The 15,445-nt window shown below is 43.3% G+C and overlaps 1 protein-coding gene across 1 annotated transcript; it reads right to left on the reverse strand.

Moving 5' to 3' along the window:
• Positions 1-4,629: 4,629 nt before the first annotated feature.
• sox19b (SRY-box transcription factor 19b) lies at positions 4,630-8,076 on the reverse strand. The gene is made up of 2 exons (XM_047574423.1): positions 6,912-8,076; positions 4,630-5,041 (listed from the first exon to the last, which is right to left on the reverse strand). Exons 1-2 carry the CDS (start codon positions 7,574-7,576, stop codon positions 4,780-4,782), a joined length of 927 nt encoding a protein of 308 aa, XP_047430379.1. The 5' UTR covers positions 7,577-8,076; the 3' UTR covers positions 4,630-4,779.
• Positions 8,077-15,445: the final 7,369 nt, after the last annotated feature.

Genomic DNA, 15,445 nt, shown 5'->3' on the forward strand with positions numbered 1-15,445 from the left:
AAATAATATTAGTGACTAGTGTAATAGGGTTAGGAAAGTTTTCTTTCTTATTGTGGTTTCATAAACATGTAAATTAATTCCGTGGCCTCCAGTGATCTCCACAGTCACACCATGAGAATCCAACAGAACAGGAAATAGTAGAAATTTGCATTTGTATCTTCCAGACTGGTTCACTGTGAAATCCTCCTCCTTACATCCTTAAAGGCCCTGGAAAGAAGGTTAGTCCTGGCTCAGGTGACACTGACTGCTAGGTGATGATGCACAGGACACATGTCCTCTACTTTCTTCTTTCTTACACCGAGCTCCTATCCTCGAATTTCTAATGTGTTCTCTATTATTACAGTGGCTTCCTTTGTCACTATCTGTGCATACTAGTATGAAAGGCTTGTGCCAGTGTAGACGGACAAATGATAGCTAATGGCTAATTAACGCACCTGGCTATATGAACAGAAAACCACAACATACTGTCACCTACTGCTGGCACAAACGTGCACAACACCAACCCCAAGGAACAAAAAATGAACAATGTGCCAATTATGACTTGTGCACTTCTATGCTGCTACTGCATGTTAAGTCATAGAGACCGTGTGATGTAAACCACGTTTGAGCACCGCCATCTTTGTGTCTGAAACGACCAGAGAAGACGAAGCGGTGAAGTAACTTAGAATTAGCCTACAGAACTTTAGATAAAGGCTCCATTATTTTTTATTATTAGAAAACTGAATTCAGGAGAAAAGATTTAACTGAACAAAATAATCCGTAATGGTGCTACGTGAAGTGGTTTTAATGATTAGCAACGTTGTGAGCTAACAAACAAAACAAGCTAACAGACAGACTTCAGGCTATTTCCGGTGTAGTAGTTTAATTTGTATTAGATGAGTTTAACCTGGGGATGTCCTGTGAAACAGATATTTCTCAAAACATCTGCGCTTCATGCGCCGACTTTCCTCCTCACTCCACTGCATGTCAGTCAGCAACATCTCCACTTTGCGCTCTAACATCTGTCCACACTTTTAATTACAGCACATCCTTCATGGTTATTAAAGGGATACGTCGCCCCTACTTGAAATTTAGTCACTCACAGCATTTGCACAGAGCTGGATAAGTGAGAAAAAGGCGTTTTTAAATCAGTCCAGGCATTAATTTAACCTGGCAAAGCAGCTGTTAGCTTTAGCTTAGCATAGGTGCTGCAATGCAGAGTTGCCAGTTGGCCAGTCGTTCTGTGGAGAATAAATTAAAAAAAAAGTGGAAAACACACTCAAGAATTTAATTACTTTTTATTTAATGGCTTTTTGTGACCCTAACCCTAAGACCACTCTAACCCTAAGACCACTCTAACCCTAAGACCACTCTAACCCTAAGACATCTCTAACCCTAAGACAACTCTAACCCTAAGACATCTCTAACCCTAAGACAACTCTAACACTAACCCTAAGACCAAAACCCCGTCGGCAACCGCCACGTGATCCCTCGCACACAACCCTCTCACAAACACAGAGATTTACCACAGCTCATTGTGAAGACTTTTAAGTCACTCTTAGCGCATCCATGGCAACCACTTGTTGAAGCCTCACTGCTTGTTGCCAAGTGATGGGATGTACTGGACCAGAAAATCCTTCCATTGACACCCCCCACCCAACCACCACCACCACCACCACCACCACCAACTCCCCCCCCCCACCCACTCTCCAACCTACCCTCCCACGGAGCACAGCCAAAACAACCCCACCTAACACGCACGCTCCTCCAACTTCCGCCAGGGTTGCGGTTGGGAACTAGAAACCTTTCGACTGGCGCGACCACCTTAAACAAATCCACCTTTTGAAGAAGCGTCCTGTTCATTTTATCTGTGAACTCTTCTCTAATTCATGGACGTTATTTTTTAACCATCGTCACACACCCAAACGTCGGAGGAGTCTAAGAAGCTAAATACTTTCACCGATTCCCTTGCATCTGCTCTCCATTCTCACTCCTCCCTCCCTCCCTCCTCCACCTCCTCCTTTTGATCCGGTGCCCTCATCCTTTCTCCCCGTCCTGGCCCTCCCATCACCTCCCCTCACTGACCGATTAGCCGGTGAGGGGCTCTCCCTCCCTCCCTCCCTCCCACCATTTCCATGAGAAAGGCGACGGTCGGTGAAAGGGTTAAGCCTGAGAGGAGGACGAAGCTCTCTCCTCTCTCTTCTTCTTCTTCTCTACCCACCCACCCTCCCCTTCCAACCCCCCCTCACCCCCCCAAAAAAAAAAAAAAAAAAGCAGCCCTAATTTTCTGCTCGGTGGGGGGGTGAGGAAAGCTGGGGAGAGGGAACAAAGACACCCGGGGGAGGAGCAGAGACTCCGGCTTTACTATGTGCACCTGCGGCCTGAAAAGGCGCGGACAATACGCCTCCGAAACGGCCAATTACGAACTCAGTTTTTTTTTTTTTTTTTTAGAGATGGAGGAAAGTGGAGTGAAAGGAAGGAGGAGGGGGAGAAGGAGAAAGTGAATTTTAAAAGAGGGTAAAGATAGGCACTATAGAGCCCCCCTCCACCTCCTCCTCCTCCTCTTCTTCCTCCACACTAAACCCCATTCACCCTCCTCCGTCGCATCTTCCCACCCCAGCAGGACACAAAGTTCACTTTTTAAAAATATAATGAATGGTACACAGCGAGTACAAGAAATACTTGAAATAATTCAACCGCACTGAGAGGGGGTTCTAATAAAAACGTGATTTTACTGCGATCAGATGCTCCCGTCCGACAGAAAAAACCTCATATTATAGAGTCGGGGAGGACATTATTATTCCTGCAGCTTTAGGCCCCGAGAAAGAGGGACTTAAGGGTCGTGGCGATTTAGGAGGGGGTGCGAATACACAAATAAACCCATTAAAGGGCTAAATTAAAACCTATTTTTTTTTTTTTTTTTGGAAAGTCGACCAGTTTCCGTATCTGTGGGACTTCGTTAGCCAGGTTCGCCAGTTGATCGGGATGCCAAATGGTGCAGATCAACTATATCTGTGACAGAGTCATCGTCTGGTGTCACTACGATGAACTTTTTCCATTTTAAATGTGTTATTTACTGGTGTATGTCACGTAAACCGAGAGCTGCCTTTAATATTTACGCTCCTGAATAATGAAATCAGCAAATAAACACGAGATTAGACCAAGATCGTGTGAATGTGTAATAATCCGGCCTCCATACTGTATATGTGACCCCTATAATATATATCATGTTTTATAGCAAACAGCACACACTTACAATGCACCAATTATACTGGAAAAAAAAGTGGATTTGCACATTTATTAATATTGTCTCGAATGCCATAACAAAGATTTTTAATTAAAAATGAATCAAGACTCTTAGTATAAGAGCCTAAAATATACACTATTTACATAAATGCTACTTATAGTCACTCTAGTACACGGCAGCATTTACATACAAGGAGAAAAAAATCTAAAAATAAAAAATACATTTTCAGATACTTGGGTAGCAATGTAAACATTCACACATCACTCGAATAGAACTGCCTCCTCCCTCCTCTTCTTTTTTTTTTTTCTTTTTTTTAAATAATAATAAGTCTAATTCCAGCAGATGTTTAGTTAGTAGTGGGTCTGAACAATCTACGACATTCATTATCAAGCTCCTGGAAATCCCAAAAGGACATTTTTTAAAGTTCCAGCTCTAGTAAAGAGTTGGTAAAACAGACATAAAACAGCGCTGTCAGCCTGACGAGACAGAAAATAAAATAAAAAGCATGATTAGAAACACTGTTAATCGTATTTAAAAAAAAAAAAAAAAAAAAAAAATACAGTAGAATAACCTACAGGTTAAGTTGCTGGAAACGTAGAAAAAAGAGATGGAACTTTTTTCAGTTTTAATCTGGAATTTAACTTTTTATACATTCTCCATTTCATTATGGGTGGTAATGATAGTAATAATAAAAAAAAAAATAATAACAATTTACAAAAATAAAATACACGTCTGGAAGGTTTTTATGTCCAGGGAGAAAAAGAAGAAGAAGACATAACTTACAAGTGTTTATCTTCTATTTAAAAAAAAAAAAAAAAAAAAAGTTAAAAAGAAGATTATTAAATTTCATTCACTTAACAAATAATAATAATAATTAAAAAAAAAACTAAAGCAGCTGCTGCCTAGAGCAAAGTGACAACGGAGCCCTTCAGGATGAATCCCAACATGTACATTTAAAACAAAAAGTCTCATCTAGACTAATCATAGCAAATAAAACCGAAACAAAAACAAAAAAAAACTGCGTCACAGCGTCTCCAGTGATTGACTGAAGTAAGACCAGATCAGAGCCAGTGTTTTCTGCTGATTGTCCAACTGGTGTCCCCCTCCCTCACCCTCCACCCTCCACCCTCCACCCTCCCCCCTCCCTCCGCGCCGTCCAATGGGAAGACGTAATAATAAACCATTACGAAAGAAATGGTTTCTTTTCTCCAAGAAACAAACGTCGACTAACGACTGGAGCGGTGTTTGTTTAAGGTGGACGTCGGGGAGTCTTTTCAGGAGTCATAAAGATCAAAAACCATTTTCCTAATATGTACACAGGACACAGAACCTTCACGTAGCTTCACGTAGCTTCACGTAGCTTCACGTAGCTTCATGTAGCTTCATGTAGCTTCACGTAGCTTCACAGCAGTCCTCCGGGGGTCGAGAGGTTGGTGGTGAATGAGAAGAACTCTTCACACATGTCCTGAATCCACCTCTCCAAGGTTTGGGGCTTTTAGCGCTGAACCTCCCCTCCCCTTAAAACCCCCCAAACCCCCCAAAAGACTCAGGTTCTAGATGTGTGTGAGCGGGACCGTCCCGCTGAGGTAGTGCTGCTGGACGCTGGCGAAGCCCCTCTGCCCCGCCGAGGGGTCGGTGGCCTCCCCTCCCGGCCCGGGGATGTACATGCTGATCATGTCCCTGAGGTCGCCCTGCAGGGCCCCGCGGTGGTGGTTGGGCGTCCCCGTCGGAGGCGAGTGGGACACCGGCTCCGCCTTCACCATGGACATGGTGACGGGGCTCGGCTGCTGGGGGCTGCTGCTGTAGGACATGGGGCTGTGGGGGCGGTGGAGAGGAGAGAAGAAGAAGAAGAAGAAGCAGACGGGAGGTGTTAAACCGGTCGTACAGGTGAGTGTGGAGTCACGTGGCGACAGGTTCTGATGGGTGACGCCCACCTAAAGGTTAACATTCCTTCTTAAACCACAAACACAAGTCCAGGTGACTTCATTTGGTTTCGGATGCAAGGCGACCATTTTTATTTTCTGGCTTCACATTTTACTTTGGTTACAACCTATCCCAGATTCATTGGTTCTTTCATTAAAAAACATCAGGAGGAGCAAACAGGTCACTTTAAGAAGCTTCAAAGAGAAAGAAGCAAACGATCCCAGCACAATGGATTGGGATAAAATCAATATAAGTAAAAACAAAAAAATAAAAAGTTGAGTTTTTTTCTGAAAACCTGGAACTTAAGAAAGTTAAATCAGCTTAAGCTCAGGGCACGAACTGATGTGACTCTGAAACTTTACAGGTGAAAATATGCCACCATTTGGGTTTAAATTGGTGGAAGCCATTACTCATGATCCCATATAGGTTCTGAAATGACCCAAATTTGTCCGTTACACACTGCTAATATGTATATGATGACAAAGAGTGGAATATTAGGAGTTTTTTATTTCTCATTTAAATAATCCTGGATTCAGGCCCTGCTGTTCTTGTTGTTGTTGTTGTTGCTGCTGCTGTTCTTGTTGTTGCTGTTCCAACTCCCCTAGTGGTGGAGTTGGTGAACTGAACCAAACCAGAATAAGTCAATGCGTTTTAAAAAGGTTTGAACTATGAGCTGGAACCTTCATGCGGAGGCTTTGGTTCAAGATTTGACCAGTGATTCTCCATAAAACTGTTAAATGCAGCTAAAAGTAAAGCAGTAAAGGTCTGATTGATGATGGATGGATGATGGATGGATGGATGGATGGATGGATGGTCCCACAAACAAAGTTTTTGCAGTTTGGGAGAAAATTCGTCCCGTGGCAGGAGGCAAAACTCCCACGTAACCCAGGAAGAGGTGGTGGGTGGATGGGTGAGGAGGAGGAGGAGGTGGAGGACAATAGTTTGGAAACGAATAGAGGACTGTGGACGGCTGGGAGACCACACACGGAGCATCCCTGCCTCCCTGACTGACTGCCCGCCGTGGCCACCACCACCACCACCACCACCACCACCACCGCCACCGCCGCCATCGCCGTCCAGTCGTCCTGATCAACATTCCAGGCGAGGCCCGGCCCCGAGGAGGGCGTCACATGCATAACAAGTAGGCAACAGACTGAACCCTGTTGTTCCGTCGAATGCAGAGGTTCTTCATTCGGGGGGACTGAATATACTCAATCTGAGAATGTCAAACTCACTGAAGTCTCATTTTATCTGCTCTCAGACAGGGAGGAGGTGGAGGGGCGGATGGACGGGTTGGGGTAGGTGGGAGGGGGGTTACATTAGGCAAATTGCACAGAGGTGTATTTCAGATCATGTATTTATTCCTTTCTGAGTCCTAGATGTTTCTGCAGTCCATCAAATCAGACTTCTACTTCTAAAAGTTAAAAACTGACTTGTAAATCTATTGTTTTGGATTCTACACTGGTTTAGTTGAACATAATGAAACTTAATTAAAGAGTTTTACGCAAATAATATGTTTGATTCTTATTTCTCCAAAAGTTGACATAACTTGTATTTGAGATCTGTTTAGGCCTCTCTTTTAAAAGCTTCCTCCATAATAAATAAATAAATAAATAAAAAGTTGTTTCTATTAACAATTATAAGAAAAGACAAAGTAAAATGACTCTGTGGTTACTGGGCAGAATTAAAAAACAAAACTCTGGAGGCAGATATATAAATAAAAAGTCTAATTGTGTGTTAGTTAACTTCGGACTCCGCTCACCTGTAAGAGTTGGCTCCGTTAATGTACGTCTGCGCCGCCGTCATCGCCGGCGGGTACTGGAGGGCGGAGAGGTCGTACCGGTGCAGCTGCTGCGTGTACCCGAGCGCCTCGCCCTGCATGCCGGCGTACCCTCCGGTGGGGCCCCAGCCGTAGTTCTCCATCCTCGGGTTGCCGCTCTGGCCCTGCGCCGCCGCCGCCGCCAGCAGGTTCCCCGCCGACAGGGGGTACTTCCCCACCTGTGCGTCCTTCTTCAGCAGGGGCTTCGTCTTGCGCCGGGGCTTGTACTTGTAGTCCGGGTACTCCTTCATGTGGACGGCGCGCAGCCGCTTGGCCTCGTCGATGAAGGGCCGCTTCTCCGCGTCGGTCAGGAGTTTCCACTCGGCTCCCAGCCGCTTGCTGATCTCGGAGTTGTGCATTTTGGGGTTCTCCTGAGCCATCTTGCGCCTCTGGCCCCTGGACCAGACCATGAACGCGTTCATGGGCCGCTTGACTTTATCCATGGGGTCGGTTCCCAGCGGGCACACCGTTTTGGAGGTCGGGTGAGACGTGCCGTTGCTGCCCATGCTCCCGGTCATGTTGCCGGTCACCGGTGACATTCCCTGGGAGGTCTGGTGGGACGGGGGCTGGCCCGTGGGCTTCATCTCGTGCTCCATCATGCTGTACATGTTTGGACGGACGCGGGTGAAGTGGAGTTTGCTGGAGGAGTTAAAAGGCGGCGGAGCGGGCTGGGACGCAGTCAGTCTCGGCCAAGTCTCCGTACAGGTTGAACCGGGTGATCCGAATCAGGGCCTAATTACGCGGACACACCTCGGAAAATAAAGAGGCGGCAAAGAACAACCAGTTCTTCCAAAAGGTTCTTAAATTAGATGTGCGCTGTGTGAGCCATCAGTCTGCTCCGGTCCTGCTAGAAAGTTTTACAGATATTCAGAGTTGACGCAGCGGCTCCTTCTCTCCTCAGCTCCTCGGGACCACTGGATGTCACAGGGGCCGGCGCTCACTCTGAACCCAGCCGGGGTCCCTCAGAGTTCCCCTACCCTCGCTCAGTCGGGCGAGAACCAATGGGAAGGGGACAAAAAAAAGAAAAAAAAAGGAGAAAAAAAAACGCATTTGCAAATGAATAGAAGGTGATCGAGACACTTGTTGATGACGGAGTTGGACGGTGTGTGTGTGTGTGTGTGTGTGCGCGTGTGTGTGTGTCCGCGCGCGCAGGCCATCATTTAGTGACAAGATCGTTAAAACTAAAGTTAATATCCACGTGGTCTCATGAAGGTTCTCGAGTAAGGGGACCCGACCAGACCAGACCAGACCAGACCTGACTTAACCCGAACCGAATCCAACAGAACCGAACCGAACCGAACCGACCAGACCTGACCTTATTAACCCGAACCGAACCGATTACGACTGGACTAAGCTCGAACCGAACCGAACCGATCAGACTTCAGTGGGACTCGGTCGATCATGTTCGGTTTAGTTCGTCAACCATGAAAACAAAAACAGAGAGAGTGGGTGGGACATGGGACATGTCTCCTCTCATCCTGTCCTATTGGTTTCTTGTCTCGTCTCATCGGGTCTTATCATAACGTGTCCTATAGTGTCTCCTCTAATGTTGCCTCACCTATCTTTTCTTGTCTTGTCCTATCGTGTCTTTTCGTGTCCTGTCTTGTCTTTTTTTTGTCCTGTCCTGTCTTATCTTGTCCTTTCGTGTCTTTTCATATCCTGTCTTGTCTTGTTTGTCCTGTCCTATAGTGTATTTTTTTGTCCTATCGTGTCTTTTCGTGTCTTGCCTCATTTTTTCTTGTCCTTTTATGTCGTGTCTTGTCTTATCTTGTCTTTTTTTGTCCTGTCGTGTCTGTTCTTGTCCTATTGTGTCTTATCTTGCCCTATCATGTCTCGTCCTGCTGTGTCTTATCGTGTCCTATAGTGTCTTGTCCTTTCGTGTCTTGTCCTATTGTGTCTTATCGTGTCCTATAGTGTCTTTTCTTGTCCTTTCGTGTCTTGTCCTCTTGTGTCTTTTCATGTCCTATCGTGTCTTATCTTGTCCTATCATGTCTTGTCTCTCCTTATTGTGTCATATGTTGTCTTTCCTCGTCTTGTCTCATCTTACCGTGTTGTCTCTTGTCATATTTCATCTTGTCTCGTTTTGTCTCTTATTGTGTCTTATCTTCCCTTGTCTCGTCTCACCTTGTCCCACTTGTCCATTTTAGAGCCAGTATGTTAATAATAATGAGTGGACAGTCGGAGGGACGTCGTCCGTCTCATCAGACCCATCAGTTCATGTTAGTTTCTTGAGTCTGAACTAAATGTTTTTAGATCAGAGACTGAAAGACACGTTTTATTCTGTCTGGAGAAGAAATCCGTCTCCATCCGAGGCTTGGACACGTGTCCCTGACATTCCTCCTCGTCCCACTTCACACTCTCCGTCTTTCTTCATCTTTTTGTCTTTTTCATGTCCCACTAGGCAACAAACAGGAGCAGATAAAAATACTTTCCACTAATTTACATCAGAGTTTTTGACTATTTCCTGTCAAATTTAACATTTTGTCAAGTTTTATGACGTAAAACTGTAAAAACAACAAATAGAAACATGACGTCTAAGGTTGATAGGTGGTGATTTACACACGACAAACACAAATCCTCCTTTTAATGGATTCATATAGATACAACTGTGAGACTAAAATCCTGCTTCTTATTCTCCTATTTTAACAGAGACGTTTAGAACCAGTGATTAACCTCCTAAGACCCTGCGTCCTCATACGGGGACATGAAAACTAACATATTTTGTTACACACTGGCGACTTTATTGTAACACTCAGTGAAATAACCCGAGTGTCCACGCATGAGGACATAATTTTCTTTTCCAAAAAGTACTTCCTGTTCCGAGTTTTTATAGTTCTTACGCCCTACTAAACCCAGATAAAAAGAAATGGTGAAATTAAAAACGTATAGTAGACAAACCCTGAGGTCTCAGGGGGTTAGAATGTTTCTCGCCTTTGGCATGAAGTGGAGAGACGCAACACTCTTTGATATCTAAGAACTTTTTCCTGCTGTATAAGGTTCTCTGGGGAACTGAATTTCAAAATAAGAGCTCTATGAAGCCCCATGTTGCAGCCTCAGTGCCAAGAGGAACCATAGATTAATGTCTTAAAGTCCATTGATCGTATTAACCTGCTGACTACGGGTGGTTTGTGTGGAAAGATTGTTATTTTATTTTATTTTATTTTAATTTAAAGGGTGGTTCCTGTGTCTGGCTGGGTTTTTTCCAGGTACCCCGGTTTCCTTACACCTACAAAGACATGCTCGTTAGGCTGATTGGTGACTCTAAATTGACTCTAGGTGAGCATGTGAGTGTGAATGGTTGTTTGTCTCTGTGTTAGCCCTCTGATAGTTCAGCGACCTGTCCAGGGTGGACACCGCCTCTCACCTGATGACAGCTGGGATGGTCAGAAACCCCCACGACCCTAGTGCAGGATACCAGGTAGTAGAAGATGCGATGAGATTCTGAAACAAAGCTTTTTTAAAGTAATGTAATTATAATGTGGATACTGTAATCGATAACATGCAGCTTCTCAATTCATTCTTAAGTACCCAACATGGATATTGTATCAGTTACTATGATGCACCTTGAATACACACAGGCATAAAAACTACTGAAACCAAATGAAACTTTCATCTTAAGCTGAGTTTGTGTTTCACAAGGTTTGTTGTGTTGCCACAACTTAATAGTTTAGTTACTTTCCACTGTGTTCCTACGTTACCTCCAATGACCTGGTATCAAAAGTACTGATATTTTGATTTGAGAATCGATTTTAGAGCATAAAGAGCTGGTGTTAAAAGTATCGATATTTTGATTTAAGAATCGAATCGATTTTAGAGAATGAAGACCTGGTTTCAAAAGTATCGATATTCTGATTTAGGAATCGATTTTAGAGAATGAAGACCTGGTATCGAAAAGTATCGATATTTTGATTCAAGAATCGATTTTAGAGCATAAAGACCTGGTATCAAAAGTATCGATGTTTTGATTTGAGAATCGATTTTAGAGAATGAAGACCTGGTTTCAAAAGTATCGATATTCTGATTTAGGAATCGATTTTAGAGAATGAAGACCTGGTATCAAAAGTATCGATGTTTAGATTTGAGAATCGATTTTAGAGCATAAAGACCTGGTATCAAAAGTATCAATATTTAGATTTGAGAATCGATTTTAGAGCATAAAGACCTGGTATCAAAAGTATCAATATTTAGATTTGAGAATCGATTTTAGAGCATAAAGACCTGGTATCACAAGTATCGACACAGTATTGATCTGTACATCAAAACCACTACCACATCACTATCAGGTCCCTGCACCGAGCATATTAGTGGCTGTTGGTGAGGCTTCCGGCGAAGTAAACACCCATTGGATCTTTTAAAGAACCGGTTCTTGATGCCCATCCCTATGCATGACCCAGTCTCTCCTCTCATTCAGCTCATGGACTCATGTCCTGTCATTTTCTTTTAGAGTTCACTGGTAGAGTTCATTCATTCATTGGTCCATCAATAATGACCAGATGAAGCAGAACAGACTCAAACCAGGACTCTAGCGCCCCCATGTTTCATGGAGGGATGAGGTTCTTATGCTGGAACACGACGATGCCCAAACATTTAAACCAAACTATTCTACTCTGGTCTCATCTGTCCACTAAACATTGTCCCAATAGTCTTCTGGCTCGTCCACATGCCGTCATACACTTCCACAAACATGAGTTATAGAGATTAGATTGTGTCAAATCCCTTGAGACCAGTTCTGATGAAACTTTTTATATTTCTTTAAATCGTTTTGCTTTAATGTGAGGACGCACTGGAGTGGAGTCTATAAGTTCTTTTTTTTTGTTGAAACCCCTTCTTTTCCAGTTCCTAACGGTCTTTCTTGACGTCCAAACCGTGTCCACCTAATTTTTTATGACCTGTACTCGATAGAGTTAATATCTGAATCCGAATGAATCCTCATTGTCTTCTTTTGACGATTCTCTGCTACAGGGATAAGCGACGGTGGCACGTCCCAAAAACGTTGAAACGTCTCGACTCAACAGGTCCCGTTGACTTTGCTTTTAGTCATGTTCTGCTGACTCAACCGTCGCATCAGGTCGTACCATTTCTTGTCTTCTTTTCTTTTCAGAGCTTCGACCGTGACGTTTCCATCATTCGGCCCCCGACAAATTAATGAGAAGATTCGAATATAACGAAACAAGTAAAAGGGGAAAAAAAAAAAAAAAAAACAGCTTGATGGAAAGGAGGGGAAATCTGAATGAACAGAAATTAAGTGGGATGAAGCTAGCGGCGTAGAAAAGTGGGGGTGGCGTTAGATTAAAGGGTGAGAAAAAAAAAAAGCTCAGTGAAAACGGTCAAATGAAAGCCACAAAATTAAGGAGAAAAGGGAGGCAACGGAGAGGGAAAACAAGAGAGGAGGAGGAGGAGGGATGAAATGATGAAGGAATGGGTGATGGAGAGTGTGTGTGTGCGTGCACGTATGTGTGTGTGTGTGTGTGTGTGTGTTGGGGGGGTGATTTTGGGTGACAGGCCTCCCTGAATAGACCTCTATTCTTCCCTCTGCTGGCTTCTCTTCTCATGTAAAACAGGCCCGTTCAGCCTCCCAGCCATCAGTCACACAGAGAAAGACCATGGCAGGCCTTTTTACGAGACTCACGCTCGCATAATCCACCCCCCCCGCCACACACACCCCCCCCCAACACGGCACAGCACCCCCACAGGGGGGTGATGCGGGGCAGGGGGGGTTTAGTTTAGGTAACCGGAGAGAGTATATGTGTGTTGGGCTGCTGGGGGATGGTCACCTTCACCACACACACAAAAAAAAAAAAAATTAAAAGTGCCACTGGTGTATGTTTGGGCCACCTAGGCTGAGAGCAAAAACTAAAACATTTTTGAGCACGAGTGGACGTCACATTAAGACGCCAGGAGACGAGAAGGAGTTAACCTGCCTCCCTTTATTTGCTTTCAGTTTATTCACAGTCACTGTGATGATGCGTGTGGATGCTACGTGCACACGTAAGGTGGATGTGGACGTGGATGAACCAAGAAAATCCAATGTGGCTTTAATATGGCTGCAGAGCATCTGTGCTGTAATGTGTAATGCAACTGTGTGGGAAGCCTATAAAGGACCAGGGCCCCACTAGAAACTACGCTTTATATAGACAGTACTTTAACGAAAATAACCAAGACTGGTTGGATCCCACTGAACTACCTCAAACTTTACAGAACAAACGATTCAAAGACTATTTAATGCTTCAACAGCTCCTGGAAAATCCATAGACAGCATCATTTACTAGTTTATTAGTTAGCTAGAACAAGTTAGACTCAGGTTAGAAGTCTACAAATGACCAGGGCCTCACTAGAAACTACACTTTATATAGACAGTACTTTAACGAAAATAACCAAGACTGGTTGGATCCCACTGAAACAGCTCAAACTTTACAGAACTTCACAGACACCGGGTCCTATAGACTATTTCCTTAACTAGTTGATTATTTAGAACCATGTTAGACGCCTATAAAGGACACAGCTCCCACTAGAAACTAAGCTTTATATAGACAGTACCTTAACAAACTGAGACATTTGGGACAAGACTGGTTGGATCCCACTGAACTAGCTCAAACTTTACAGAACAAACGATTCAAAGACTATTTAATGCTTCAACAGCTCCTGAAAAATCCATAGACTGCATCATTTACTAGTTTATTAGTTAGCTAGAACAAGTTAGACCCAGGTTAGAAGTCTACAAATGACCAGGGCCCAACTAAAAACTACACTTTAGATCATGAAGTTCTGCACAATTATCAGTACCTTTGATTCTTCAGAGCAGGTGAACCACACAGGCTTCCTACCACTGCCCTTCTCACAATATAGCTGCAGAGCAAATGTGGTGTAATGTGTAATGCTACTGCGATAGAAGTCTATAAAGCACCCAGCTCCCACTATAAAACTATCGTTTAAATGGACAGTACTTTAATAAATATAACCAAGACTCATTAGATCCCACTGAACTGTAACTCAAACTCTACAGAACTTCAGCAAATCCTGAAAATTGTGCCCCAGGTCCAATAGATTACATCCTCTACTAGTTTATTAGTTAACCACAACAGGCTAGACCCATGTAAGAAGCCTACAAAGGGACCAGGCCCAACGAGAAACTACGCTTTATATAGACAGTACTTTAACAAAGATCACCAAGACTGGTTGGATCCCAGTTAACTAGTTCAAACTTTACAGGTCCTAAAGACTATGTCCTTTATTGGTTTATTATTTAGACCCATGTTAGAAGCATATAAAGGGACCAGGTCCCACTAGAAACTTCCCTTAATATAGACAGCACCTTAACAAACTGAGACAGTGGGACCAAGACTCATTGGATCCCACTGAACTGTTATTCAAACTCTACAGAACTTCAGCAAATCCTGAAAATGGTCCAATTGTCCCAGGTCCAACATACTGCATCATTTACTAGTTTATTATTTAGCCACAACAAGTTAGACCCATGTTTGAATCATACAAAGCACCAGGGCCTCACTAGAAACTACCCTTTAGATCATGAAGTTCTGCACAACTATCAGTATCTTTGATTCTTCAGAGCAGATGAACCACACAGGTTTCCTACCACTGCCCGTCTCTCACAATATAGCTGCTACTATGTTAATATTTAATTAAGGGTAAGTAAATGGACAACGTTAACAGAACTTCATGAAATCCTGAAAATCTTGCTCCAGGTCCAAAAGACTACATCTTTTTCTTAGTTCAGTTGAGTTATAGCCACAACAATCCAGACCCATGTAATTTATGTATTGGTTTGTTTTTTTTTTTTTAAAAAAAGAAAGAAAAAAAAAGATTAGATTTTGATTTGATTAAAAAAAATCTGGAAAAAACCCCTGGAAAACAGGGAAAAAATCTTCATAAAAAAAGGGAAAAATAATACTCCAAACCCCCCCAACAAATGTGTTAGAAAAACAAACAAAGGAAAAATAAATAAATTGCTGTTGACGGTAGCAGTAGGCTTTGTACATCTACATCAGTACTGACGAACTCATGTTTACGTTCAGTTCTGCTGTGTTATATTAGTTGACTTTGTGGCTGTGGTTAGAGATCGTCTTTTTTTTTGTCCTTGATGTCAGTAAATGCACCATATGAGACTTAGTTATAGTAGAGATGAGAGTTTGTGGGGCCAGAGCTGCAGTCTAGAAGATTCAAGGCTCAATTGGAGTCCTGCAGGACATGGACACAGTCACCTATTAGTCAGTGTTGGATTATTTTTTGTTTCTAATTGCAACTGAATCTTTAGCCGACATTTAACCGAACACGAGTTGTACAAATGCTTGTATCTCTAAACCTCCTCAGATAACATTTCTTTCACGTTTTACATCTTTATGGATTCAAAACAATCAATCAAAATGAAGAAGCAGCGGGAAATTCTGAAACGGAAATATGCTACTAGCAAACAGACCGATCACAGCTTTTCAGACTGACCGTGGTTTATGGTGCTGACG

This window comes from Mugil cephalus, chromosome 1 (assembly GCF_022458985.1).
Source record: "Mugil cephalus isolate CIBA_MC_2020 chromosome 1, CIBA_Mcephalus_1.1, whole genome shotgun sequence".
NCBI lineage: Eukaryota > Metazoa > Chordata > Actinopteri > Mugiliformes > Mugilidae > Mugil > Mugil cephalus.